This window comes from Microcaecilia unicolor, unplaced genomic scaffold (assembly GCF_901765095.1).
Source record: "Microcaecilia unicolor unplaced genomic scaffold, aMicUni1.1, whole genome shotgun sequence".
In the NCBI taxonomy this organism is placed as follows: domain Eukaryota; kingdom Metazoa; phylum Chordata; class Amphibia; order Gymnophiona; family Siphonopidae; genus Microcaecilia; species Microcaecilia unicolor.
This window is the reverse complement of record NW_021963861.1, coordinates 327,063-353,642: the sequence shown is the minus strand read 5'-3', so window position 1 is coordinate 353,642 and position 26,580 is coordinate 327,063. Positions and strand designations below refer to the sequence as shown.

At 41.5% G+C, this 26,580-nt stretch overlaps 1 protein-coding gene across 1 annotated transcript in view; it reads right to left on the bottom strand.

Annotated features, from left to right (window-relative positions):
- LOC115459683 (centrosomal protein of 112 kDa-like) overlaps positions 1-26,580 on the bottom strand; it is a 314,545-nt gene that overhangs the window by 167,515 nt on the left and 120,450 nt on the right. The window contains exons 10-12 of the mRNA XM_030189491.1: positions 20,098-20,197; positions 15,892-16,010; positions 10,693-10,836 (exon numbers count right to left, since the gene is read on the bottom strand). Coding sequence (XP_030045351.1) covers positions 10,693-10,836; positions 15,892-16,010; positions 20,098-20,197 — 363 coding nt within the window. The remainder of the gene's footprint in view (positions 1-10,692; positions 10,837-15,891; positions 16,011-20,097; positions 20,198-26,580) is intronic.

Genomic DNA, 26,580 nt, shown 5'->3' with positions numbered 1-26,580 from the left:
AGTATAAATACTAACCTCACCCCCCCCCCCACCCCCGTTTTCTAAGCTGCGCTAGTGGCTGCCGTGTGGCAATGCCAACACAGCCCGTTCAAAGTGAATGGGTTGTGTCGGCATTAGCACACGGCAGCTGGTAGATCGGCTTAGTAAACAGAGTAGTAATTGTTTTAGTTATCACAAAGAAAATTTTAAAAAAACAAGATGCCTTATTTCACTGAAAGATGTACCATTCGTCATCTCATTTCTCTCATCCCCAATTACCTCATAACTCCCCTTCCCTTTTAGAGCAGAGAGCCCAATGGTTAGAATAACGGGCTTAGAACTGAGAGATCTGGATTCAAATCCTGTTTTTGCCATTGACGTGTGCTTTGACCTTGGGAAAATCACATAATCTCCCATTGCCTAAGGTCCCCAATTAGGTTGTAAGCTCTTTGGGAATGAGACTCATAGTAGCAGTATGTAATTTCTATAAAATATAGCATTTTTTTATATAAGTATTAACAATATGTCAAGAAAACTCTTGATATGCAAAAATGGAAAGAAATAAGCAATTCAATTTCACAATAAACAAAATAAAACAATTATACATGTGTATATATTATTTCTTTTCTCCATTTCAAGTCCACAAGATTAAGGCAGAACAAGAACAAGGTAAAATTCCATGAAATATATTTTCAACTAATTAAAGTAAGAAATTTGAAGAGAAACATAAGGTGCCAAATCAATAATAATTACGGAGTAGATGTTGATAATGTTGCAAGTAGTTACTTGAGGGCGATAGCAACCTTAGAATCTAGGAAAGAACTCAAATGAGTTGGATCATAAAAAATATATCTGAGTTAACTTTCAATACATATTACACGGAAACTTTAACCAAACAAACCACTCAATTATAAAACCCTGGGACGTAATTTTAGAAATAATTGATGTCTCTTTTGGGTTGCTCTTGCAATATCAGGAAATATTCATATCTTGTTAATCATAAAGATTTCAACTCTATGACGAAAAAAGTGTTTCAGAATCCAATCTCGATCAGGTTCCAATACAAATGTCACTATTAATGTTGCTGGTGTCCCCATCTCATCTTCTTGAATTATCTGAGTTAAATTAAGTATATCAAATGAAGCTTCTGCTCCTTCAGTGTGATTATTAAGTTCTTTTTTCCCCTTCTTGTATGGTGGCAAGTAATATATTTTTGAAACAGGCGGGTAAGCTTGTTCTGGAATCTTCAGAATTTCAGATAAATATTTCTTAAACGTTATTAAAGGAGCCACTGAGGCAACGTTTGGAAAATTAATCAGCCTAAGAGTTTTAGCTCTTAGCTAGTTTTCCAAATTTTCAGTTTTAAATTGTAATAATGTATTTTCCTTAATCAGGTTAAATTGTGTTTGCTGAAAGGATTTTATACTATCATTATTCAACTGTATTGTTTTCTCAATATTAAGTGTTCTTGTTTCCAAGTTTGCAATCTTCTCCGCAGGTAATTTTGAGGCTTGAGTCACCAGTAACAATTTCTGAGAAAAGAAATTTCCTAAACCCATAAAAGCCTCCCATATTGAATCTAGGGTTATATAACTGCTGGTTTTGTAAAGACTTACTGATTGAAGTTAATTCAGCAATGGTTTCAAATGGTTGCCTTCCTCCTTCTACACTAGAGTCTGCCAGACCGCTGGCTCTCTCCACTATCTTTTCTCCGGCAGCTACATCCAGCGAATCCAAGCTACTAACCGTCCCCGCAGCAGGAAACTCTCCTCGGTCGATGACGCGAGGAGTTTCCCGCCCCTGCTGCAGCTGTAACGCCGGCATTGTCGGAGGCCTCCACTCATCGGGGCTGAACGTGTATGAATTGTATGTAACTCTCAGTGATGATTTGGTTTTAAGTATATCTATATATGTATTTTTGTTTGATCTTCTAGTAACTCTGCCACTGATGCAGCCTTTTTCCAGGCGAAACACGGCCATGTCAGGCACAGATGTTTGGATCTCTGAGAGCTTTGGAATATAAATACTGTTTGCTATTTATTTATTTGCACATTTATACCCCACTTTTTTCCACAGGGATGAGGACTCAAAGTGGCTTACAAGGGTGTACAAATACAATTACATGAAATTACATGACAAGAAATAGGAGGGAAGGAACAGAGTTAGAAGGCACAGGGAAAGGGTAAGAGAGACTATCTGAAGATGGCAGTCAGAGATAGGCTGGTCTGTGCAGGACTCCAGATGCTGAGATGGCGCAGAGTAGCTTGTACATCTGTATGCAAGGCAATCCATGATGGGGAGCTGGCGAAATTCCCATCCAGACCAGGAGAAAGAAGCAGGCCACTACTAGAACTGGACGGAGCGCATTTTGGTACCACTGCAGGGGATTTGTAGAGCAGTGGGCTGGTCCTTTATGCATTCCTTTGCTAGGCATTACCGGGGAAGGCAAGAAAAGATGTGAAGAGGCCGGACTGGCCAAGCCGGAATAGCATGTTGCAAGCAGTGTTAAAAACTGCTTCTGCACTGTCCACAGAAACAGGAGCAGCCCAGAGAGATGAAACGGGAACCGGGGGGAGGTCCAACCGGAGGTCGTCAGTCTTGGAGAGAGAGAGCAGAGAAGTCGTTGCCAAGAACAAATGCCAACGCTCACAGCACGAACAGGGCAGACCGCAGCTGGCCGGCGAGCAGATCCGACGAGACAGTCAACAGCCCAGCCGGGCTCCCACGGCGCCTCTGTCCAAGACAGGCACAGGTCTAGCGATAAGGAGCCGATTCACGACCAAGCGCCAGCGGTTAACCCAAGGGCCCCCGAGACCAACAACACGGGTGACACCGACGTTGCGAACGGCCTGGCAGCCGGCCCACCGACATGCAGGTGATGAGCAAAGTCGACCGGAGCTCCCCGTCAGTACTACAGACCGAAATAGGCGGTAAGGTGAATAGCAGATCTCCACAGTATTGAAGGAAGCCAGCGCAACAAAATCGGGTGAATTTACTGCCAAACAACGGTGTAGCCCCGAGATAGCATCAGGAGCTAACGGTTCTTTAGCCCGTTAATCAGCGGCCATTTTGAATTTATAAGGTTTGCCTCTTGTTTTTATCCATTCACATAACAGGACACACATTTACTCACGTGATTTATAATATGCACATGTTCTTTAACCATCTATGTGTAAGCATTTGCATCAGCTTGAACAGATCATTGCCTAAAATATAAATTACATGTTTGACCTATTATGCTAGCATTCTATAAAGAAAAAAATAGGCACCCACTTTCCTTGACAGGACAGGGTCCAGGTAGCTGCATTCTTGGTGCCTGAAAATACAGACCTCTTTACAGAATTGGGGTTTTTTTTTGTTACATTTGTACCCTGCGCTTTCCCACTCATGGCAGGCTCAATGCAGCTTATATGGGGAAATGGAGGGTTAAGTGACTTGCCCAGAGTCACAAGGAGCTTCCTGTGCCTGAAGTGGGAATCGAAATCAGTTCCTCAGGACCAAAGTCCACCACCCTAACCACTAGGCCACTCCTCCACTGTTGCTACTATTTGAGATTCTACATGGAATGTTGCTATTCCACTAGAAGTCGGCCCTTGCAGATCACCAATGTGGCCGCGCAGGCTTCTGCTTCTGTGAGTCTGATGTCCTGCACGTACGTGCAGGACGTCAGACTCACAGAAACAGAAGCCTGCGCAGCCTTCTACATGGAATGTTGCTAGTGGAATAGCAACATTCCATGTAGAATCTCCAATAGTAGCAACATTCCATGTAGAATCTCCAATAGTGGCAGCATTCCATGTAGAATCTCCAATAGTAGCAACAGAATCTCCAATAATAGCAACATTCCATGTAGAATCTCCAATAGTAGCAACATTCCATGTATAATCTCCAATCGTGTCTATTTTATTTTTGTTACATTTGTACCCTGCGCTTTCCCACTCATGGCAGGCTCAATGCGGCTTACATGGGGCAATGGAGGGTTAAGTGACTTGCCCAGAGTCACAAGGAGCTGCCTGTGCCTGAAGTGGGAATCAAACTCAGTTCCTCAGGACCAAAGTCCACCACCCTAACCACTAGGCCAGTCCTCCACAGTTGCTACTATTTGAGATTCTACATGGAATGTTGCTATTTCACTAGAAGTCGGCCCTTGCAGATCACCAATGTGGCCGCGCAGGCTTCTGCTTCTGTGAGTCTGACGTCCTGCACGTACGTGCAGGAAGTCAGACTCACAGAAACAAAAGCCTGCGCAGCCTTCTACATGGAATGTTGCTAGTGGAATAGCAACATTCCATGTAGAATCTCCAATAGTAGCAACATTCCATGTAGAATCTCCAATAGTGGCAGCATTCCATGTAGAATCTCCAATAGTAGCAACAGAATCTCCAATAATAGCAACATTCCATGTAGAATCTCCAATAGTAGCAACATTCCATGTAGAATCTCCAATCGTGTCTATTTTATTTTTGTTACATTTGTACCCTGCGCTTTCCCACTCATGGCAGGCTCAATGCGGCTTATATGGGGCAATGGAGGGTTAAGTGACTTGCCCAGAGTCACAAGGAGCTGCCTGTGCCTGAAGTGGGAATCAAACTCAGTTCCTCAGGACCAAAGTCCACCACCCTAACCACTAGGCCAGTCCTCCACAGTTGCTACTATTTGAGATTCTACATGGAATGTTGCTATTTCACTAGAAGTCGGCCCTTGCAGATCACCAATGTGGCCGCGCAGGCTTCTGCTTCTGTGAGTCTGACGTCCTGCACGTACGTGCAGGACGTCAGACTCACAGAAACAGAAGCCTGCGCAGCCTTCTACATGGAATGTTGCTAGTGGAATAGCAACATTCCATGTAGAATCTCCAATAGTAGCAACATTCCATGTACAGAATCTCCAAGAGTAGCAACATTCCATGTAGAATCTCCAATAGTAGCAACATTCCATGTAGAATCTCCAATCGTGTCTATTTTATTTTTGTTACATTTGTACCCTGCGCTTTCCCACTCATGGCAGGCTCAATGCGGCTTACATGGGGCAATGGAGGGTTAAGTGACTTGCCCAGAGTCACAAGGAGCTGCCTGTGCCTGAAGTGGGAATCGAACTCAGTTCCCCAGGACCAGAGTCCACCACCCTAACCACTAGGCCACTCCTCTCCTCTTTACCCCTAATTCTCTACAGTGTACCAAAAATTAGGCGCCATTTACACACCTAAAGCTTGGCACTCAAATGGAAGTTAAGATGAAATGGCAATTAGGCACCTAACTTTTGGCACTTAGGCGTTAATGTATAACTGGAGCCTAACTGCAAAAGGGGCGTTCACATAGGAGGGCAGGGTGGGTCATCGCTGCTCCACTATTTCAGCGTGTGCTTTACTGAATACTAGCCAGCTGTACATCTGCCATAGAGCAGGCATAACGGGTCGTTCCTAAATTTAGGTGCTTAATTGCTGACTTACGATAGTGCTCTATAACACATTAGGTGCACAAATTTGCTGTCACAGAATACCAGTTTAGCACCTAGAATTTGGGTGCCTAACCTTTAACGCCCTTTATAGAATTGCCTCTCTGTGTCCTCTTTTCATTCAGTAGCTCTACCTGTTGCTGCTCTGTACGTCTGAAGAAACCTTCAATATTGCCCGAAGCTGTTCTGCAGATACATCTTTTCCTGTTAACAATCACAGAACTGGCACCAGGCTCATGGCAGAGATTACAGCAGTGCAGCGGGGAGATGCAGGGTCAGATTCTCTATCAGGACTAGCTAAAACAGGGTGCCCCAGGGAGTGCTGCAAGGAGGAGGTATCCCTCTACCAACTGGGGTCTGGGAGGGACCTCTTTCTTCACCACAACAAGACATCTGGGGAAGGAACGTGAGTATTAAGAGACTGATAGGGAGAAAAAAAAATACAGCACAAGTTTGCATCCGAGCCCATTCTGGCTTCTAACATAAACCTAATTCTAAAAATATGAGCTTGGGCCTGTATGTCTGTTGGTAGCAGAACAAATTTCATACTGGGCAGACGAACATAAATAAATAAAACCAGCTGCTCTCTTTATGCAACAACATGAAAGGGGCTTATTTTAGCAAACATATTCCAGAGTCAGAAAAAAATTGGCATATTAATGACTTGTGAATACAATTGATAAATCAAATGAGCTTCCAAGCCATGGTGGTCACCGCACTACTCCGCTTTCTTCTTCGAGTATAAAAATAAAACCATTGCCAGTAATCCACACAAAAGGCAAAACTCGCGGCCCATTCTCTTGTTCACAGGAAGTGACAGCTTGAAATATCATTAAAAAAAAAAAACTATCTGAAATGTCCAAAAAGAGAAGCAAATTTTCAGCGGCAGTCCAGTGTTTCATCTTAAGCCGTGTCTTGAACTCCTACCTTGTTAAATTATTAAATGAGCAACTGCTTAGCAGATCTGACCGGCCTTGATGGGTCTTCACTTTAATCCTGCCGACGGTTACAGGGCATTTTTATAACAGGGTACCAATGTTGAGCCTAGTTACATAGTAACATAGTAGATGACGGCAGAGAAAAACCTGCACGGTCCATCCAGTCTGCCCAACAAGATAAACATATGTGTAAACCTTACCTTGATTTGTACCTGCCTTATTCCGGGCACAGACCGTTCAAGTCTGCGTAGCAGTACTTCCCGCCTCCCAACCACCAGTCCCGCCTCCCATCACCGGCTCTGGCACAGACCGTATAAGTCTGCCCTCCACTATCCTCGCCTCCCAACCACCAACCCCTCTTCCCCCCAACTGCTCCGCCACCCAATTTCGGCTAAGCTTCTGAGGATCCATTCCTACTGCACAGGATTCCTTTATGCATATCCCACGCATGTTTGAATTCCGTTACCGTTTTCATCTCCACCACCTCCCACGCGGGAGGGCATTCCAAGCATCCACCACCCTCTCCGTGAAAAAATACTTCCTGACATCTTTCCTGAGGCTGCCCCCCCTTCAACCTCATTTCATGTCCTCTCGTTCTACCGCCTTCCCATCTCCGGAAAAGATTTGTTTGCGGATTAATACCTTTCAAATATTTGAACGTCATATCACCCGTGTTCCTCCTTTCCTCCAGGGTATACATGTTCAGGTCAGCAAGTCTCTCCTCATACGTCTTGGAACGCAAATCCCGTACCATCCTCGTAGCTTTTCTTTGCACCGCTTCCATTATTTTTAACATCCTTCGCAAGGTACGGCCTCCAAAACTGAACACAATACTCCAGGTGGGGCCTAACCAACGACTTGTACAGGGGCATCAACACTTCCTTTCTTCTGCTGATCACACCTCTCTCTATACAGCCTAGCAACCTTCTCGCTACGGCCACCGCCTTGTCACACTGGAACAGATATTTACAGCAGACCAGCAGCTGGTGAAAATGTTTATTTATTTATTTACTACATTTATACCCCACATTTTCCCACTAGTTGTAGGTTCAATGTGGCTTATACAGAACCGTAGGGAAGGCTACAGTTCTAAAAAGCACAACTAAACAAAGTAATAATAGGATAATAGGCATATATGTACCCTGTTTCCCCGAAAGTAAGACATCCCCCAAAAATAAGACCTAGTAGAGGTTTTCCTGAATTGGTAGATATAAGGCCTCCCCCGAAAGTAAGACCTAGCAAATTTTTGTTTGAAAGCAGGGCCGCCGAGAGCCGGACAAGGCCGCACCCCATCCAAGGTCACCGGGCCCCCCTCCACCCACCCTCCGTCGCTCCCGGAACTAACCTTAAACGCCTCCTTTCACCTTCGCAGCAAGCAGCAGCAGGGCAGACCTCTCCTTCCTTCCATGCCCCGCCCTCGTGGATGTTACATCAGGCGAGGGCGGGACACGGAAGGAAGGAGTGGCCTGCCCTGCTGCTGCTTGCTGCGAAGGTGAAAGGAGGCATTTAAGGTTAGTTCCGGGAGCGACAGAGGGCGGGCAGGCCAACCCCGATCCAACCCTGATGTTTCCCCAAAAAATAAGACAGCCCCTGAAAATAAGACCTAGCCCATTTTGGGGGGCAAAAATTAATATAAGACAGTGTCTTATTTTCGGGGAAACACGGTATCATATAAACAACAAAGAATAACAAGGGTAATACAAGGTAATATGGTCCATGAATATTGCTGAATCCAGGAAGAAGTAAGATTAGGTTGAGTCTGTGAAGTAAGCCTTCTTGAACAGGATGGTCTTCAATAATTTTCTGAAACTTAAATAGTTCTGAGTTGATTTTAAGGAGTTGGGTAAATCATTCCATAGTTGTGTACCTATGAAGGAGAAGTTGGAGGCGTAGGTAGATTTGTATTTAAGGCCAATGCAGACTGGATAGTGTAAATTAAGGTAGGATCGGGAGGAACTGGTACAGTTTCTGGGTGGCAAATCCACAAGATCTAACATGTATTCGGGAACGTCTCCATCAATGATCCTGTGAATAAAGGTACAGACCTTAAAGGCAATACGTTCTTTGATGGGAAGCCAGTGTAATCTTTCACGAAGGGGCTTTGCAGATTCAAATTTAGATTTACCAAAAATCAGTCTCGCCGCTGTGTTCTGGGCAGTCTGAAGTTTCTTGACTAGATGTTCTTTACAACCTGCACAGATTCCGTTACAATAGTCCAGATGACTTAATACCATTGATTGTATTCAATTGCGAAAAACATTTCGAGGGAAGAAAAGTTTTATCCGTTTAAGTTTCCCACATCAAGTAAAGCATTTACACCAGCATTTGTCAAATATGCACATAAATTATAGCATTTTAGAATCTACATGTGTACTTGCTCTGCCCAATCTTCACTCCTGTTGTGACACCATTCCAAAGTGTGCACTTTTGTGCTGGTCAGTATTTTATTTATTTATTGCATTTGTATCCCACATTTTCCCACCTTTTTGCGGGCTCAGTGTGGCTTACAATACGATATGAATGATGGAAATACAATTTGTTACAACTTGGTTATGGATTACATTTTACTCAAATACTGAATAGATAGGGATGGGCTTGAGTGTAAATTTTAAGGGACTTCGACATTAGCTTCAGAACTTTTAGTCCAGATTTCTATGGTCTGTGCCCTGAGAATGGCAAGGACAAATCAAACTTAGGTATAAAGTATCACATACCATGTAAAATGAGATTATCTTGTTGGGCAGACTACGCACGCCCAACACGTGCCAAAATGGAGTTACTGCACAGCTACTGCATGGCTCTTGTGGTAATTTCATTTTTGGCGCGCGACAGAAAAATAATTTTTATTTTCTGCCATGCGTATCGGATGGGCGCCAAGTGGCATTTGGCGCACGTAGATCATTACCACCCGGTTACCGTGTGAACTTCACCGCTAAGTGAATGGCTGGTGGTAAGGGCTCAGACCCAAAATGGACATGCGGCAATTTTCATTTTGAAACACGTCCATTTTCGGCAAACATTTTTAAAAAAGGCCTTTTTTACAGGTGCGCTGAGAAATGATTCTGCGCGCACCCAAAACCCGCGCCTATACTACCACAAGCCATTTTTCAGTGCACCTTAGTAAAAGGACCCCACAGTTTGTTAGCACGGCCATTAAGCCACACAAGCGCAGTGTTTAATGCACATATGAACAGCTGAAGTTAATAACATTCAAATGAGGCACTCAATAAGACGTAGCCAGTGTGTTGGTAAAAGCATCATGAACATTTTGAAGTGAGTACTATTTTATTACACTAGGTAATATTACACCTCACAACCATAATTTGGCTCCCTATACGTTTCCGTATACAGTACAAGCTCCTCTTATTAACCTATAAGTGCATTCACTCTGCTGCCCCTCGCTACCTCTCCACCCTCATCTCTTCCTACACTCCTTCCCAGGAACTTCGTTCACCAGGCAAATCTCTCCTAATTGCACCCTTCTCCTCCATCGCTAACTCCAGACTCCGTTCCTTTTATCTCGCCGCACCTTATGCCTGGAACAGACTTCCTGAGCCATTACGTCAAGCTCCATCCCTGGCAGCCTTCAAATCCGGGCTAAAGGCCTACCTGTTTGATGCTGCTTTTAATTCCTAACTTGTCACCTACTCGTAACCTTTATCTTGTCTTCCTCTCTTCAACAGTCCCTTTTCCCTATGTGTCCTATCTGTCTGTCCTACCCTTATCCCTTATGTGTCCTCTCTGTCTATCTGTCTGTCCTGATTTAGATTGTAAGCTCTTTTGAGCAGGGACTGTCTTTTCTTCATGTTCAATTGTGAAGCGCTACGTACGACTGGTAGCGCTATAGAAATGACTTGTAGTTGTAGTAAACCTACTGCAAGCTAAAGCATGCAACCGCATGCAATAGCGTTCATGTGCTTTAACCCAAGTAACTAACCAGAAGATACCCGACACATGGCCAAGGCAAGAACAGAACCCAAAGATCGGACTTGGAAAAATCCAAAATCCCAGGAATAACATGTATAGAATGTTTGTACATTTGGGAAGCTTGCCAGGTGCCCTTGGCCTGGATTGGCCGCTGTCGTGGACAGGATGCTGGGCTCGATAGACCCTTGGTCTTTTCCCAGTATGGCATTACTTATGTACTTATGTACTTATCAAGACTCCCTTGTTACTAAATAACTTCCCTGAAAAAATAAGAACAAGATAAGAATATATTTATTTTATTTACGTTTTGCATTTATGGGATGCCTGATCAAGTATATGCTCCGGGAAAAATTCCAAAGTCGTAACAATACTGCGACTATGTTTGAACACTTACGGTTGCTTTTGTCTGTGCTACGTATTCTGCTTCCATTTTCATAAGACGCGTGTTTGTGTCATCCAGCAGTTCCTGGATGTTTTCAGTGTGCTTCTTCTGAAGCTCAAATTTTTCCTGTTCCATGTCAGCAACTGCACTGTGGAGCTAGGATACACAACGCAAGTCAAGGAGTCTCAGTAAAACACACAAAAAAAAAAACAGTACAAAGAACTACAATTATAATAGTGATCAGCGCACTATGGGGCATGAGGTCATCGTCACAGTCGCGGGAAGATGGAGGTGCACAAGAACATTACTCATTTTAATGAGTTATTTCTATCTTACACAGTAGAGAGGTGTGGTAGCCGTGTTAGTCCACTTTTAAAGGTCATCAATAGAAATAAAACAAAATAAAACATGGAAAAGAAAATAAGATGATACCTTTTTATTGGACATAACTTAATACATTTCTTGATTAGCTTTCGAAGGTTGCCCTTCTTCGTCAGATCGGAAATACCTATCCACCCCCATTCTGTTAGACTGTCACTGGAATGCTTTGATGTTTCATTTATATATACTGTCATCTACCAACATTTGCTTATTTCCGATCTGACGAAGAAGGGCAACCTTCCAAACCTAATCAAGAAATGTATTAAGTTATGTCCAATAAAAAAGGTATCATCTTATTTTCTTTTCCATGTTTTATTTTGTTTGATTTCTATTGATTCTACATGGAATGTTGCTATTCCACTAGCAACATTCCATGTAGAAGTTGGCCCTTGTAGATCACCAACGTGGCCGCGCAGGCTTCTACATGGAATGTTGCTAGTGGAATAGCAACATTCCATGTAGAATCTCCAATAGTAGCAACATTCCATGTAGAATCTCCAATGGTATCTATTTTACTGTCATAGTAATGCTTGAATGTTTTCACTTATATACACTGTCAGCTAGCACATTTGCTTATTTCTGATCTGACGAAGAAGGGCAACCTTCGAAAGCTAATCAAGAAAAGTATTAAGTTATGTCCAATAAAAAAGGTATCATCTTATTTTCTTTTCCATGTTTTATTTTGTTTGATTTCTATAGATTCTACATGGAATGTTGCTATTCCACTAGCAACATTCCATGTAGAAGTCGGCCCTTGCAGATCACCAATGTGGCCGCGCAGGCTTCTGCTTCTGTGAGTCTGACGTCCTGCACATACGTGCAGGACGTCAGACTCACAGAGACAGAAGCCTGCGCAGCCTTCTACATGGAATGTTGCTAGTGGAATAGCAACATTCCATGTAGAATCTCCAATAGTAGCAACATTCCATGTGGAATCTCCAATAGTAGCAACATTCCATGTAGAATTTCCAATGGTATCTATTTTACTGTCATAGTAATGCTTGAATGTTTTCACTTATATACACTGTCAGCTAGCACAGTTGCTTATTTCCGATCTGACGAAGAAGGGCAACCTTCCAAACCTAATCAAGAAATGGATTAACTTATGTCCGATAAAAAAGGAATCATCTTATTTTCTTACACAGCAAATAGAACAAGATAAAAACATTTCATTGTTAAAATGTCTAAATAATAATAGTGGCAATTCTACACGGTGCCAAGATGTAGGCACCCCAATGCCATGCACTCAGCACCAACTCTATAATGGCATCTTGGCATCAAGATTTCATTATAGAATCCTAGTGTAAGTTGGATTCGGTGCATCTAAAGTTAGACACCAACAGTTACATCAAGTCAAAGGCAGTTGTAATTGTTGGTGCTTATTTTGCCCTGAAGTGCATATAACTTCTACTGTTCTATATGTTATGTGCATATCTCAGGGGCACACCCATATTTATGCCCTCACACTTAACATGCTAAGCGATTCTGGCACACGCTACACAAAGGCACCTTGCCCTTATACGTATAGCTGAATAAATATGGATGGGCTGGAGTGTAAATTTTAAAGGGCTTCGACATTAGCTTCAGTACTTTTAGTACAAGAAGAGTGCTGGGCAGACTTCTATGGTCTGTGCCTTGAGAATAGCAAGGACAAATCACATACCACTGGATGGACCGTACAGGTCTTTATCTGCCATCATTTACTATGTTACTTTTTGGGGTTCTACATGGAATGTTGCTACTAATTGGGATTCCGGAATCTTGTAACTCTTTAGGATTCCAGAATCTTCAGAACTTTTAGTACAAGAAGAGTGCTGGGCAGACTTCTACGGTCTACGCACTGATCGTGACTGAATAGATATGGATGGGTTGGAGTGTAAATTTTAAGGGACTTCGACATTAGTTTCAGAACGTTTAGTACAAGAACAGTGTTGGGCAGACTTCTACGGGCTATGCCCTGAGAATGGCAAGGACAAATCAAACTTGGGTATAAAGTATCACATACCATGTAAAATGAGCTTATCTTGTTGGGCAGACTGGATGGACCGTACAGGTTTTCATCTGTCGTCATTTACTATGTTACTATATGCACGTAAACATTCTTCTTCTCTAACTTACATGTACAATTGGAACCTATCTTCAGGCACCAATTCACAGAATTGCTTGCTCTTCATGCATTTAAGTTTACAAAACTGTATCTTGATGGACAACTTATTTTTAATGTTTTTCCTGGAAAAACAAAAATGCAGTGCAGGATTTTCAAGACCGAGAAGTACGGAAATGACACCCTTTGGGCTAGCCCTGTGGTTCAAGTTGCGACGTTGCATGGATCTGGATTCAAAGCACCATCCTTTTGGGACAGTTGTACCACACATTACATGGATGTACTGCCCCTTCAGCCACTCGGGCTGGATATAGGTGGGAAAATGTGGGATACAAATGTAACAAATAATAATAATATCTGAGGAGGGGAAGAGGCAAAGTCAATGGAGAGCAAGAAGGGAAAATGATAAGAAGAAACTGCTGTTCTCTGTTTTTATTGGCCCTTAGAATACGAGCATTTTCTAAATTTTACACACTGGTTTAGATAATAAATGGAATCTACACAAGGCTTCCAGAAACGTTAAGTGCCTATATTTACAGATATAAAGTGCTGATATTTACAGTTTATATTTTGCATTTTTTCCACAATTATAAGATAATAGCACACGTGAGTTTGGATGTGCATTGAGGTTTTTATTGGAGTGAGTGTAGGAATTGACTCACTTAAACTCTATGTTATATAAGGTATTAGACACACTTATAGAAATATTTAATTAACACAAGGGTGTGCTTGGAAACATTTTTTTTTAAATACCTTTAGAGAAGTTCTATGATCGAGAAACTTATCCACCCTTAGAGGCACCGCTTAGATTAGTGGCGCCTCACTTGGGTGAGTGTACAACTCTGAGAACATCTCTGTAAACAAAAAAATTTATTTTGTATATCATTTGTTTACATAGAGTGATTCTGGGTCAATCCCTTCACTAGCAGATCTCCTAATAAATTTGGCTCTGGTTTTTGCATCTTTTTAGATAATAAATTAGCATCCAGTTGTATGGAAAGAGGTGACACAACCAAGTAAACTCAAAACTTGAAATCTTCCATTCAGCTACAATCGAAATAGTAGAATTTGTCACCCTGACCCTGCTATTTTCCTAGAGATGCCAAATGTCCCAACTTCTGGAAAGCGATTTTAGGTCAGTCCTGGTTCTAAAAGTTGCTTCCCAGTGCATTCTGGTAGTAGTTCCCAAACCCGTCCCGGGGACCTTCAGTCAACTGAGCAGGGCAGGATTAACTCTTTGGTGGACCCTAAGCAAACAAGCACGTTGGATGCCTCATTGTAATACAACTGCATTTTAAAACTTTGACAAATGGGGCCAATGTAATTCTCACTGCAGAGGAAAATCAGCAAGGAAGCTGCAGCAGGTAGGAAGAGATACTCACCGATTCCTCATGCTGACTGGATAGCACTGCAACAGGGGTGAAGAAAATAGACCTCTATGAGTAGCGGTGATTCTGCTCTCAGCAACTGACTTATCAGGACAAAATTCTGCCTTGGGAACCATTAAATCAGCTCATCTGAGATGGCCCGTCCTAAACATTTTGGCCCTAGGCATGTGTCTACTTTGCATATGCTTTAATCTTGCCCTACAATCAAGATTTCAGATATCCATAATGAATATTCATGAGATCAATTTGTATGCGATGGAGGCAGTGCTTGCAAATCTACCTCATTAATATTCGATACAGATATCTTGCAACACCGGCCAGGACCACTGTGATTTTTAGCCCTGTTTTCCGCCATTTTGAATCACCATTACAGGAAGTAAAATGTGACAGGATGAGGCAGCCAAATACAGGTCAGCCCTGGCCCAAAAGTCTCCTTCCAGAAACTTGCCAGCTTTGCTTCCCATGACTTCAACTCTAGCAACAATGCAAACTGTCACTAGTTCCAATCTCCTCTCTTGTTAAGCATGTGGTTTGTTGTGAGACACTCAATGGAATAAAAATTGGCCACAAGCCTATGTAGAAGATTTGTGATAAGAATAATAATTCCATTTTGCTATGTTTGAGGACAGTCAAATTAGTTTTTATAGCGAAGCCAAGAATGTGGGTAGCCAAAAAAAAAAGGAAAGACATACTTTTTAAAATTTGGCTGGGTGTTGCACATCCCTTTCTCTCCTATTTTCATTATTATATTTATAAAAGCCCCATTACCATCAGCAGTGGTGGTTTTCCCAGTTATCCTCTCCAGAATTCCATAAAGATTAATACTTGGTCCTCTGGGATTTTCAGTGAATGTGTTTCAGGTTTGTTCTAGTGGGTTGGATCACATCTGAGGTGATTTGGTAAGATTAGTTATGTCAGGCCCTTTCAATCCATGGCATGTCTTCTAAGAATGCCGGGGAGGGGAATCAGAAATGGCAATGAAGAGATTTTCTAGTATGGAGACATATATATATATAGTGAAGAGTGAACTTAAATTACTCTGCATTGTTCAATTGCAATCTGAACAACTGTCCAATGGTACAGAGTTTTCCAAACTGCTGACTTGGTCAAGATTCCAATTTATACATGGCTTTGCGCCTCCTTAAATTACTTGTAACTTTATTCTGCTAAGAAAAATCCTGACCTGAGAAAGAGGGTTTCAGCTCCTGAATGTTAGTCAAAAAGTATATGAAGTTAGTCCAATAAAAAGGTATCAGTTTATATTCTTGTTTTTTGTTTTTATTTATCAAGCTTTATTTCGAAGAAAAAAAAAAATCAAATGAGGTTGTTTTCTTTTACCTTTTTCTCCCACTCATTCTTGAGGGAATCTGTGCTTTGCTCACACAACTTCTTTAACTCTGCAATCTGCTTTTCTTTACTCTCTCTGATCACTTGCGACTCTCGGACAAGGGTCTGAACTGTCACAGAATGAGAAAATGAAACAGGGTGCCCTAGGAAGTCTTTCAGTGTTAGTGAAAAATTCAGACAACCTCAAGTATTAAATCTGGCCCTTTCCTTACGAAGGCATAGACTGTTTTGCTTATATGCATACTGCATTCTGTTTGGAACAAATGTGCTTCGTTATTTTGCCTTAAAGAGAATCAAGTATCTATGAAAAAGACAGCCATTTTCTGCTCAAGTTATATGCGTATTTTTCAGAAGATTCCAGATGCTAGGGAACTGGCATGGTGACTGAGCAGAAAACCTAAGTTCAATTACTGGATCAGGGCTCTATTCTCTGGGTTGGTTGGGGATGCCACAGGAGGCAGTGTTCAGAACCACAGGATGTCAAGGGTCTCTGTCATTGCACAATAGCAGCACCTAGTAGTCAAACTTAACAGACTCTGGAGGGAGCCATGATTTAGGATAACTGGCTGAAGAGGGTCTTTGCAATGACTGGACTGGGTTGAGGACAGAAAATGGGTCAATCCTTGGGAAACAGAAAATATAAGCTCATGGCACTATACACCAGAGGCCTGTACCGACTCTACTTTTGGCTGCATCCCAGAAGAGTGCCCCAGTTGAAAGTTTTACCAGAGGCACCCTCCTAAAGAAGCTGCATAGCGAAACATGGGTGCATGTAGAAAGCAGCTGAAGATTGGAAGCTGGCTGAACTTTAAAGGCTGAGTTTCTGAGGGCAGTAATTTCAAATATGGTTAAGATTCATGTGAATTTTTACACATTTTCACTTTATGGACACTGGGTCACCAAAGTCACTCGACAGCAAGTTTTCTTTTTTTTATTGCACTTAATGGACAATTTCCTTACCTATATATAGAGAGCCTCTTCTCTAAAGATAAGTATTACAGAACTTTTCTTGTCATTATATACTGAACAAATTTTGGCTTCATTAGCTCCACTATTAACGTGATAAGTACAGCGAGGAATATATATCTCATCTAAACATCTAGTTGATTTGATTACTTTATTTTTTGTCTATTAGTTTGTAAGCTCTTTGAGCAGGGACAGTCTTTCTTCTATATTTGTGCAGTGCTGCGTACACCTTGTAGCGCTATAGAAATGCTAAATAGTAGTAGTAGTACTAGTGTGCGTGTGACATTATATCTGACCACTTATTATATTTATATATTTATAAGCAATCAACTAACTTTATTTTGTAATTTGATTTTAATTTACTTAGTTGTTTTTCAACAATCATTTTTCATACTTTATATATTTTGTATTTGATAATTTTATAAAGTTTCTGTTTTACATTTTAAAAAATGGCTTTTATAAAATTGCATAACTGCATACACATATAAAAAGCGGGTGCATGGAAAGGTTGCGCCTGCTTTTACACGATCCATGGGTAGTGTCCCCAGGGACACAGTGTGGGCAGATATATGTGCAGATTTTATTGATTTATTTATTACATTTATATCCCACATTTTCCCCACTGATTGCAGGCTCAAAGTGGCTTACATAAATCTGTAGTGAGGCTACAGTGCAAGAAGAACAATTTTACAGATTGAGAATAAGATAGGAAATACTACTACTACTTAACATTTCTAGAGCGCTACTAGGGTTACGCAGCGCTGTACAAATTAACAATTAAGGACGGTCCCTGCTCGGAAGAGCTTACAATCTAACAATTAAACAGCAATAGACACGAGATAATAACTAGGAATTAGTGTCCTTGGGTCTTATTTATGGAAAGAGTTAATTTAAATTAAGTTGAACCTGGGGAATAAGCCTTCTTAATCAATTCTGATTTCAATCATTTTCTGAAATTTAGGTAGTTCTGGGTAGAGCATTCCAAATAAATAGAAATAAATAGGTACACATATACAGTCAGGATGGGATTTATGCATATTGTGGCCCCTATGCTGGAATATTTAAGGCCCCTCCCCCCCTATTAAGTAGGAAGTAATATTTTAGGTTTAATAGTTTTCCATGCAAGTGAACGTGAGACCCCTTGTAATGAGAGGCCCTAAGCGTCAGGTTGCCTAACTTATATGTAAATCCAGCTCCGTGTATACACTTACACCTTTTTCAGTGCAGGTGTAAATTTTGTGTGTAGGCACTTGCGCACTATCGGAACTGGTTCCGGTTGCCTATTTTACAAAAGCTACCTTTTTGGACTTCTCACATAGGTACGCCTGTTATGGAATGATCCTGTCTATGTACAGGTAACAATACGGCTGCTCTTCTATCTGCTGAAGGGGGGAGACCTTCTTGGGAAGGGGCGTCAGGGAAGTGTTTAGAACTACCTGCAGACTTTCACATCTTCAAAAACATGAATATATTTGAGTCAGAAGAAGCATCCAAACAAATCAGCAGGTATTATATAGGTGTAGATACTTTTCACACACGCACTTACTTTGAAAATCCTGCAGAAGACCATAGACTGAACAATTTGGGGTCAATATTCAGGTAGCAAAGTGACCGTGCAAAGTTATACACCAACACCTGTGCTTATCTTAATACATATATTCAGCAGCATCAAATATATGAATAGTGCGGTGACTAAGTTGACACTATCCATTTCGTTTTGGCCCAATATTACACAGGCCTAAACAAAACTGATCCAAATAGTGGCTGAATGTTGCTGCTATTGGATAATTTTTAGGGCCACCTCTGTCATTTTTTAAAATATATGGATAAGCAAATTGGAGGGGGGGGGGGGAATTCTATATATGGCGCCTGGAAAAACCGCAAGGAAATCATTTTGGCCTAAGCGTATTCTATACCATTTAAGCACAGTATATAGAATACACTTAGTTGATATACCAGCGCCTAAAACTACATGTCTCCATTTACACCGGGAAAAACATGGTTAAATCCCTGCGTGTAGATTTACATGGACTAGGCCACATTTTATAACAATGCATGTAAATTTGGGAACGCCTATGAAAGGCCCATTTGCCCGCCCCTAACTACACCCCTTTTTGGATGTGCACATTAGAATTCAGGCGCAGTGAGTTACCGCATACGCTTAGCAAGTTATGTGCATAAATTCTTAATTGTTGCCAATTAGTATTCATTATTGCTTATGAGCTATTAAAAACACTGATTGGTTAAGCCAATTAAGTTATGTGCATTGTTACGGTATACACTTCGATTTAGGCATGGAACACTAGGCGCGATATACAAAATGCGCATAATCTGCCACAATTCCAGGAATAACATGTATAGAATGTTTGTACGTTTGGGAAGCTCGCCAGGTGCCCTTGGCCTTGATTGGCTGCTGTCGTGGACAGGATGCTGGGCTCGATGGACCCTAGGTCTTTTCCCAGTGTGGCATTACTTATGTACTTACGTAGAATTTGATTTTTATATCAGGCAGCATGTGATCACTTTTCACCATTGCATCAGTTATAAAACTAGCCCCCCCCCCTTATAATTCTACCAAACCATTATTTGGATTAAAATATATTTACCTCCGGATTCTATGTAGGTTGCGCAAAGTTGGACACCCAAATCTGGGCGGGTAGGGCAGATGCGTGCGCAAATTAATGAGTTTAAAAAGTGTCAATAATTAATTATTGCTGTGAACTGGCAGTAAATGGGATCCGTGCGCGCATCTGGTTGCACACTCTTCCATAACACTGCGTGCCTAACTGGTCTCGCGTGCAACTCAAAAGGGGAGGGGCACAGGACGGTCAGGGGCGTTCCCAGAATTTAGGCACAGTGTTACGGAATACCAGGGTTATGCACCCAACTTGTGCGCCAGGATTTTCATCAGGTTTCAGCCGGTATAAATCCACTTTGGGCGTATAAATCGTCGTTTATTTAATCTGGCCTTTATTTTAAAAACGGCAATAGCTGTATTACTAGTGGCCATCCCTCCAAAATCAAGTGACCTCAAAAGGTTGTTGGATATCAAAGTCAATTTGTACCCTGACCCCTGGGATACACCAACTCTAAACATTTTTTTAAACTTTTATTTCTGATGCCATCGATATTAAACTGTTGCATTGTTTTGTACATTAGGTTCTTATCAAATTGTAGCGGTTAGATACAGAAGCACATTTTTATTATTTTCAAAGAACATCCATTTGTCACCTTTTTTTTCAAGCTTGCGTATTATCTCCTCTGATTCATTCTGTTTAGATCTGTGCATGGTCTTCAGTTCCTCAATCTCATTATTTTTTCTGTCCAAGATCTGTAAGAAGAATTGAGAGCATATAAGCATGCACACCCCGTACGCAAACAGCTAGTGTTGAAAGCTAGCTAAATTATAAAGCAAACTATATCAAAATAACACCCTGAACAGTTGTGAACAATATGAAATTAGAAGAGTTTCTTCATTTTGTTAATGCAAGACTTGAGACGAATCTTCACCGCAACACAACTGCAAGTTTTCAACAAGAAAAGAGCTAATGTTTTTAACAACCAAAATTAAGGCATGGTAACAGCAAAGCTTCTGCATGAACTTTTAGGGACAACCCCAATATTTTGGTATTTAGCTAATACAGAGCAAAGGGGCCCTTTTACTAAGGATTGACGAAAAATGGCCTGCGCTGGTGTACGCGCATGTTTTGGATGTGCGAAGGTCCATTTTTCAGCGCGCCTGGAAAAAACACCTTTTGTGGCTGAAAATGGACGTGCGGCAAAATTAAAAACAGCGTGCATCCATTTTCGGCTTGAGACCTTACCGCCACCCACTGAGTTAGTGGTAAGGCCTCACGTGCTAACCTGGCGGTAATCAGCGCGCGTAAACTGCTGATCACCGCCGGGTAAATGTCACGCGGTAGAAAATAGAAAGGCCCACTCCACCACGAATGAACTCTAACGCAATACCACCCTGTCTCTTATTCCGAATATGTACTGCTTATACCTGACTGCTCAATCTACTATATCAATTAAGATCTTTACTGTAATACCACTGTATCTCTCACTCCGGAAATGGCGATTGTCATGACGGAACAATGTAAGCCACACTGAGCCTGCAAATAGGTGGGATACAAATGCAATAAATAAATAAATAAAATATTTTCTATCACGTGTTAAAAATGGAATTACCACCCGGGGCACGCAGTGGCCAGTCGGTAGTTCCAATCTGACGCGCATTGGACGTGCGTAGGCACCTAAGCGCCTTAGTAAAAGGGCCCCAAGTCCTTTACAGTGTGTTCTTTGAATGGCAGATAATGTAATGTGGTTAGCTATATCTATTCAGATGGTACTAACTGTGCCCTATCTGCTATATGTTATCTTTTTATTATTTTTTTTTTTATCCCACATTTTCCCACCTATTTGCAGGCTCTGTGTGGCTTACGTTGTTCCGTAATGGCGATCGCCATTTCCGGAATGAGAAATACAAAGAGGTATATCATTAAAGTTCATAAGTGACAGAGTAGATTAAGCAGTCAAATAAAGAGAATTCATATTCGGACTGAGAAATAAAGTGGTATTGCGTTAAAGTTCCTTCGTGACAGAGTAACTGAGGCAGTCAAGTTTAGAGAGTTCGGTTTTGTCCAGTTCTGGTATAAGTTTCGTTGTCTGGTGTTTAGGATGGATCATTGTGGTATGCCTTATTGAACAGGTTGGTTTTTAGTGATTTTTGGAAGTTACTTAGGTCGTGCATTGTTTTTATGGAATTTGGTAGTGCATTCCATAGTTGCGTGCTTACGTAGGAGAAGCTGGATGCATATGTTAATTTATATTTTAGTCCTTTGCAGCTGGGGTAGTGGAGATTCAGGAATGTGCGTGCTGACCTTTTTGTGTTCCTGGTTGGCAAGTCTATGAGGTCTGAAATGTAGGCCGGGGCCTCGCCATGAATGATTTTATGTTAGATCTAATACGTATGCTTAAAGGAAGCAAGATTAAGATGCTGCGTAGCCCTACACTTCTGCATTTTCCCGATCTTAAATGTCCGTGTCTTTTCATCAAGCTTTTTTTATGAAGCATTCTCTAGCTCTTCAAATTAGAACGATGCTGAATTATCTTCTATTTAGAAAGCCTCTAGAATCTTTCATCTTCAAAAAATACTTAAGAGGTGATTCTGAGACACTGAAATGTTGAGACTAAATGTCCTTTCCCAGGGTCTACCCTTGCTCTCTTAGCTGGAATCTCCATAGAACTTCTCAGTGTTTGCAGAATACAAGAACTTACTGTGAATTTTATTTATTTATTTATTGTATCCCACATTTTCCCACCTATTTGCAGGCTCAATGTGGCTTACAATATTCCGTTATGGCATTCACCATTCCAGAGTAAAAGAAACAATTGGTGTTACATGAAATACACGGATGACAATATCGAATTAGCTTACAAAGTTCCGTTATGACATTCGTCATTCCGGAGTAAGTGATACATTAGAGTTGCATGGAGTACATGGATAACAATATAGAATTAAGCATGCGAGTATAGCGAGACAGTGTTAAGAGTGTAGTTGAAATGGTATTGTGTTATCATTAAGTTATTCCTCGTTGTGGTATGCCTTGTTGAATAGATAGGTCTTCAGAGATTTACGGAAATTGCTTAATTCGTAATTTGTTTTTAAGCTAAGTGATAATGCATTCCACAGTTGCGTGCTCATGTAGGAAAAGCTGGACGCGTGTATTAGTTTGTATTTTAGTCCTTTGCAGCTGGGGAAGTGTAGATTAAGGAATGTGCGGGCCGATCTTTTAGCATTCCTGGGTGGCAAGTCAACAAGGTCTATCACATAGGCCGGGGCATCTCCATGAATGATTTTATGAACTAGAGTGCAGACCTTGAACGCAATTCGTTCTTTAATTGGGAGCCAGTGTAATTTTTCTCTTAGGGGTTTTGCACTTTCGTATTTTGTTTTCCCAAACATGAGTCTGGCTGCGGTGTTCTGGACTGTCTGAAGTTTTTTGAGAATATTTATTTATTTATTTATTGCATTTGTATCCCACATTTTCCCACCTATTTGCGGGTTCAGTGTGGCTTACAATACATTGTGAATGGTGGAAATACAGTTTGTTACAACTCGGTTATTGATTACATTGTGAGTGGTTATGCGAAAACAAAGTTAAGGTGTCGTTAAGGGAGTAGAACAATGGAGAACAATAATGGAACAATGGAAAAGAAACAACGGGAACTAATAGGGCAACTGAACAGTAGTAAACGAACAATTCGGTATAACATTTTTCTATGAGTAGAGGTATAAATGTGATAAAAATTTAACGGGGGATGGGAATTCAGAAGAGAATGTATTGTTGCACTGTGTAAGATACTGTCTCTATCTGTTCCCTCCCATTTCACATTAAATGGAGTGGAGGAGTGGCCTAGTGGTTAGGGTGGTGGACTTTGGTCCTGGGGAACTGAGGAACTGAGTTCAATTCCCGGCACAGGCAGCTCTTTGTGACTCTGGGCAAGTCACTTAACCCTCCACTGCCCCATGTAAGCCGCATTGAGCCTGCCATGAGTGGGAAAGCGCAGGGTACAAATGTAACAAAAATAAAATAGATACTATTGGAGATTCTACATGGAATGTTGCTACTATTGGAAATTCTACATTCCTATTCCACTAGCAACATTCCAGGCTGCGCAGGCTTCTGTTTCTGTGAGACTGACGTCCTGCACGTGCAGGACGTCAGACTCACAGAAGCAGAAGCCTGCGCCGCCACATTGGTGATCTGCAAGAGCCGACTTCTACATGGAATGTTGCTAGTGGAATAGCAACATTCCATGTAGAATCTCAAAGAGTAGCAACAGAGGAAGAGTGGTCTAGTGGTTAGGGTGGTGGACGTTGGTCCTGGGGAACTGAGGAACTGAGTTTGATTCCCACTTCAGGCACAGGCAGCTCCTTGTGACTCTGGGCAAGTCACTTAACCCTCCATTGCCCCATGTAAGCCGCACTGAGCCTGCCATGAGTGGGAAAGCGCAGGGTACAAATGTAACAAAAATAAAATAGATACTATTGGAGATTCTACGTGGAATGTTGCTATTCCACTAGCAACATTCCATGTAGAAGGCTGCGCAGGCTTCTGTTTCTATACGTGCAGGACGTCAGACTCACAGAAGCAGAAGCCTGCGCGGCCACATTTGTGATCTGCAAGGGCCGCCGACTTCTACATGGAAGAATAGCAACATTCCATGTAGAATCTCAAATAGTAGCAACAGTGGAGGAGTGGCCTAGTGGTTAGGGTGGTGGACCTTGGTCCTGGGGAACTGAGGAAGTGAGTTTGATTCCCACTTCAGGCACAGGCAGCTCCTTGTGACTCTGGGCAAGTCACTTAACCCTCCACTGCCCCATGTAAGCCGCATTGAGCCTGCCATGAGTGGGAAAGCGCAGGGTACAAATGTAACAAAAAAAAAATGTCCATGAGGAAATGACTTAGTGCATGTTAACTGACAGCTAATGCAGTTTAGGGAACAGGCACTTGTATGAAGTTCAAATTCATCTTTATTTGATGTATCGCTACAGAGAGCACACCATCGGAGCGGTTTACAGTTTTACAAATAACAGAAGAAGCATAATAATAAAAGGAACTACAACTAGGATAGAAAAGCAGAAGAAAATCAAAGAACTATTTAATTTATTTATTGGGATTTATTAACCGCCTTTATGAAGAGATTCACCCAAAGCGGTGTACAGCAGGTACAGTTTAACATAAAACTAACCTAACAGCATAACAATAGCAAAATGGACAAGTAAACACATAGACAGAATGAAAGAGGAAAACCTGAAAGCAGCAAATTGAGACCTAACAATAGGACCTACCATGAAACAAAATCAAAAACATACATTATTTGGCTGGAGTGGTGACGTCATGTGCTGAAATGGCTCCCTGAACAAGAGGCTCTGCACACTCCTTCACTAAAATAAGCTTAATCCCAGCCAAATTAGAAGATTTCACGACGTACTAACCTGTAACATTTCGCTTAGGCTCCACAAAACGTTGGCTGGAGTTGATATGCAACAGGCGCCACCTAAGTCTTTAAAAGATTTGGCTTTTCACTCGCAGCCTCAAGCGCATAAGATGTCGGCTCCTGCGGGCCCTTCAGGCAGCGCAGCAATAACAAGCTGTCGAACAGATATAGCATGAGCCCAAGGAGCCCAGGAAAATCTCCTCTCTGAATATAAATAAAGGGGTAAGAGAGGAAAACACAGAAGGGTCTGGATTACAATTAAACTATATAATAAGGGATGGGTGAAGGGTGACTACTAACATCTAAATCACAAAAGGGGGAGCGGGAGTGAAAAGCTGACATTATACAAGTACATTGCTGTGCAAGGGTAGTATCAGGACCAAAACTAAAATAAGTAGAAAACAGGAGAGTCAACAGTTCGTTAACCGTGGGAAACGCTGGGGAGAAAAAGTACGTTTTAAGTAAAGATTTATATTTTTTGAAGGACAGCTCTGAACGAATTTCTAATAAGAGGGGATGTTGGGGCCCCAATACTGAAACAAGAAACTTTAACTGAATGTGAATGAATCTGGAGATAGGTTGGGACAACTAACAGATGCTGGCTGGCAAAACGGAAGGCACGACCAGGGTTTTTTCTTTTTAACCTATTTCTGATTTTTCCTAAGATGCTTCCGTAAGACTCTCATCTCTGTCACAGATACTTGGACGTGTTGAGACCAGATGAGTTAAATATGCACCTGACCAAATATTAACATCCTTTCCTAGAGCCTTTGATGTGTCATGCTGTGGTGTCAACTTCCTCCCTGTCTGTGATTCAGTCTGGGGAAGGGAAACTGAAGTAGCCAGTAATATCTAAATCTATATTAAGCTCTGTCATGTGTTGTAGCAGCACACCACAGGACAGAGTGCGGCCCGAGAATAAACCTTTTTTTATAACCATTTAGAAACATTAGGCAGTGCTGAACAAAGCAGTACGATCAACGCAAGTTGGCCCGCTGTACAATGAATGTATCTTCATTACTCTGAGCAAGGTACAAAAACACATTCATACAATAAAATAAACACAAAAACATATTCACAGAAAATAAATAATAAACAATGAAACAGACGTTAACATTCAAAAAGTTAATCAAAATGAAAAGGAGTTCAGACATCGCATGATCATGCATAACTAAATGAAATTTTACTTTATCAGACTCAATGTAAAAGATTTACAACTGCACAAGAACCAAATCTATGCAGAGTTTCTCTTCTGTAGATTTTATTTTTATAGTTCTGCACCATCTTGTTTTGCGAATGCCGTGCCAAGTCATGACAGCACTTGCAATCACACTTTTCTGATGAAGAAAACAGGATTACACATCTCCATGGCGGTAAATGTTCAAACGTCCTGCACTGCCGCAAATCTCATAGGTCATTTTTATTCATCACCACCACACCAGTTTTCAAAATAAGAGCGTACAAGTACGTTCACTTTGAAAATCACCTTCGGAAAACACTTTTTATACAGATATTTCTTTCGAGCAAAACTACGCACGTGGTCTTCTTCCCGATGTCCTGAGAAGGCCTTCCCTGCTCTGTGGGTAAAGCAGATGCCTTGATGAACAAATCACATAATTATACCTGCATTTGGGGACAAGTTTAAGACAGGAGATTTATGCAGATAAAGGGGCCCTTTTACTAAAGGGTTAGTGTGCGGTAACAGGT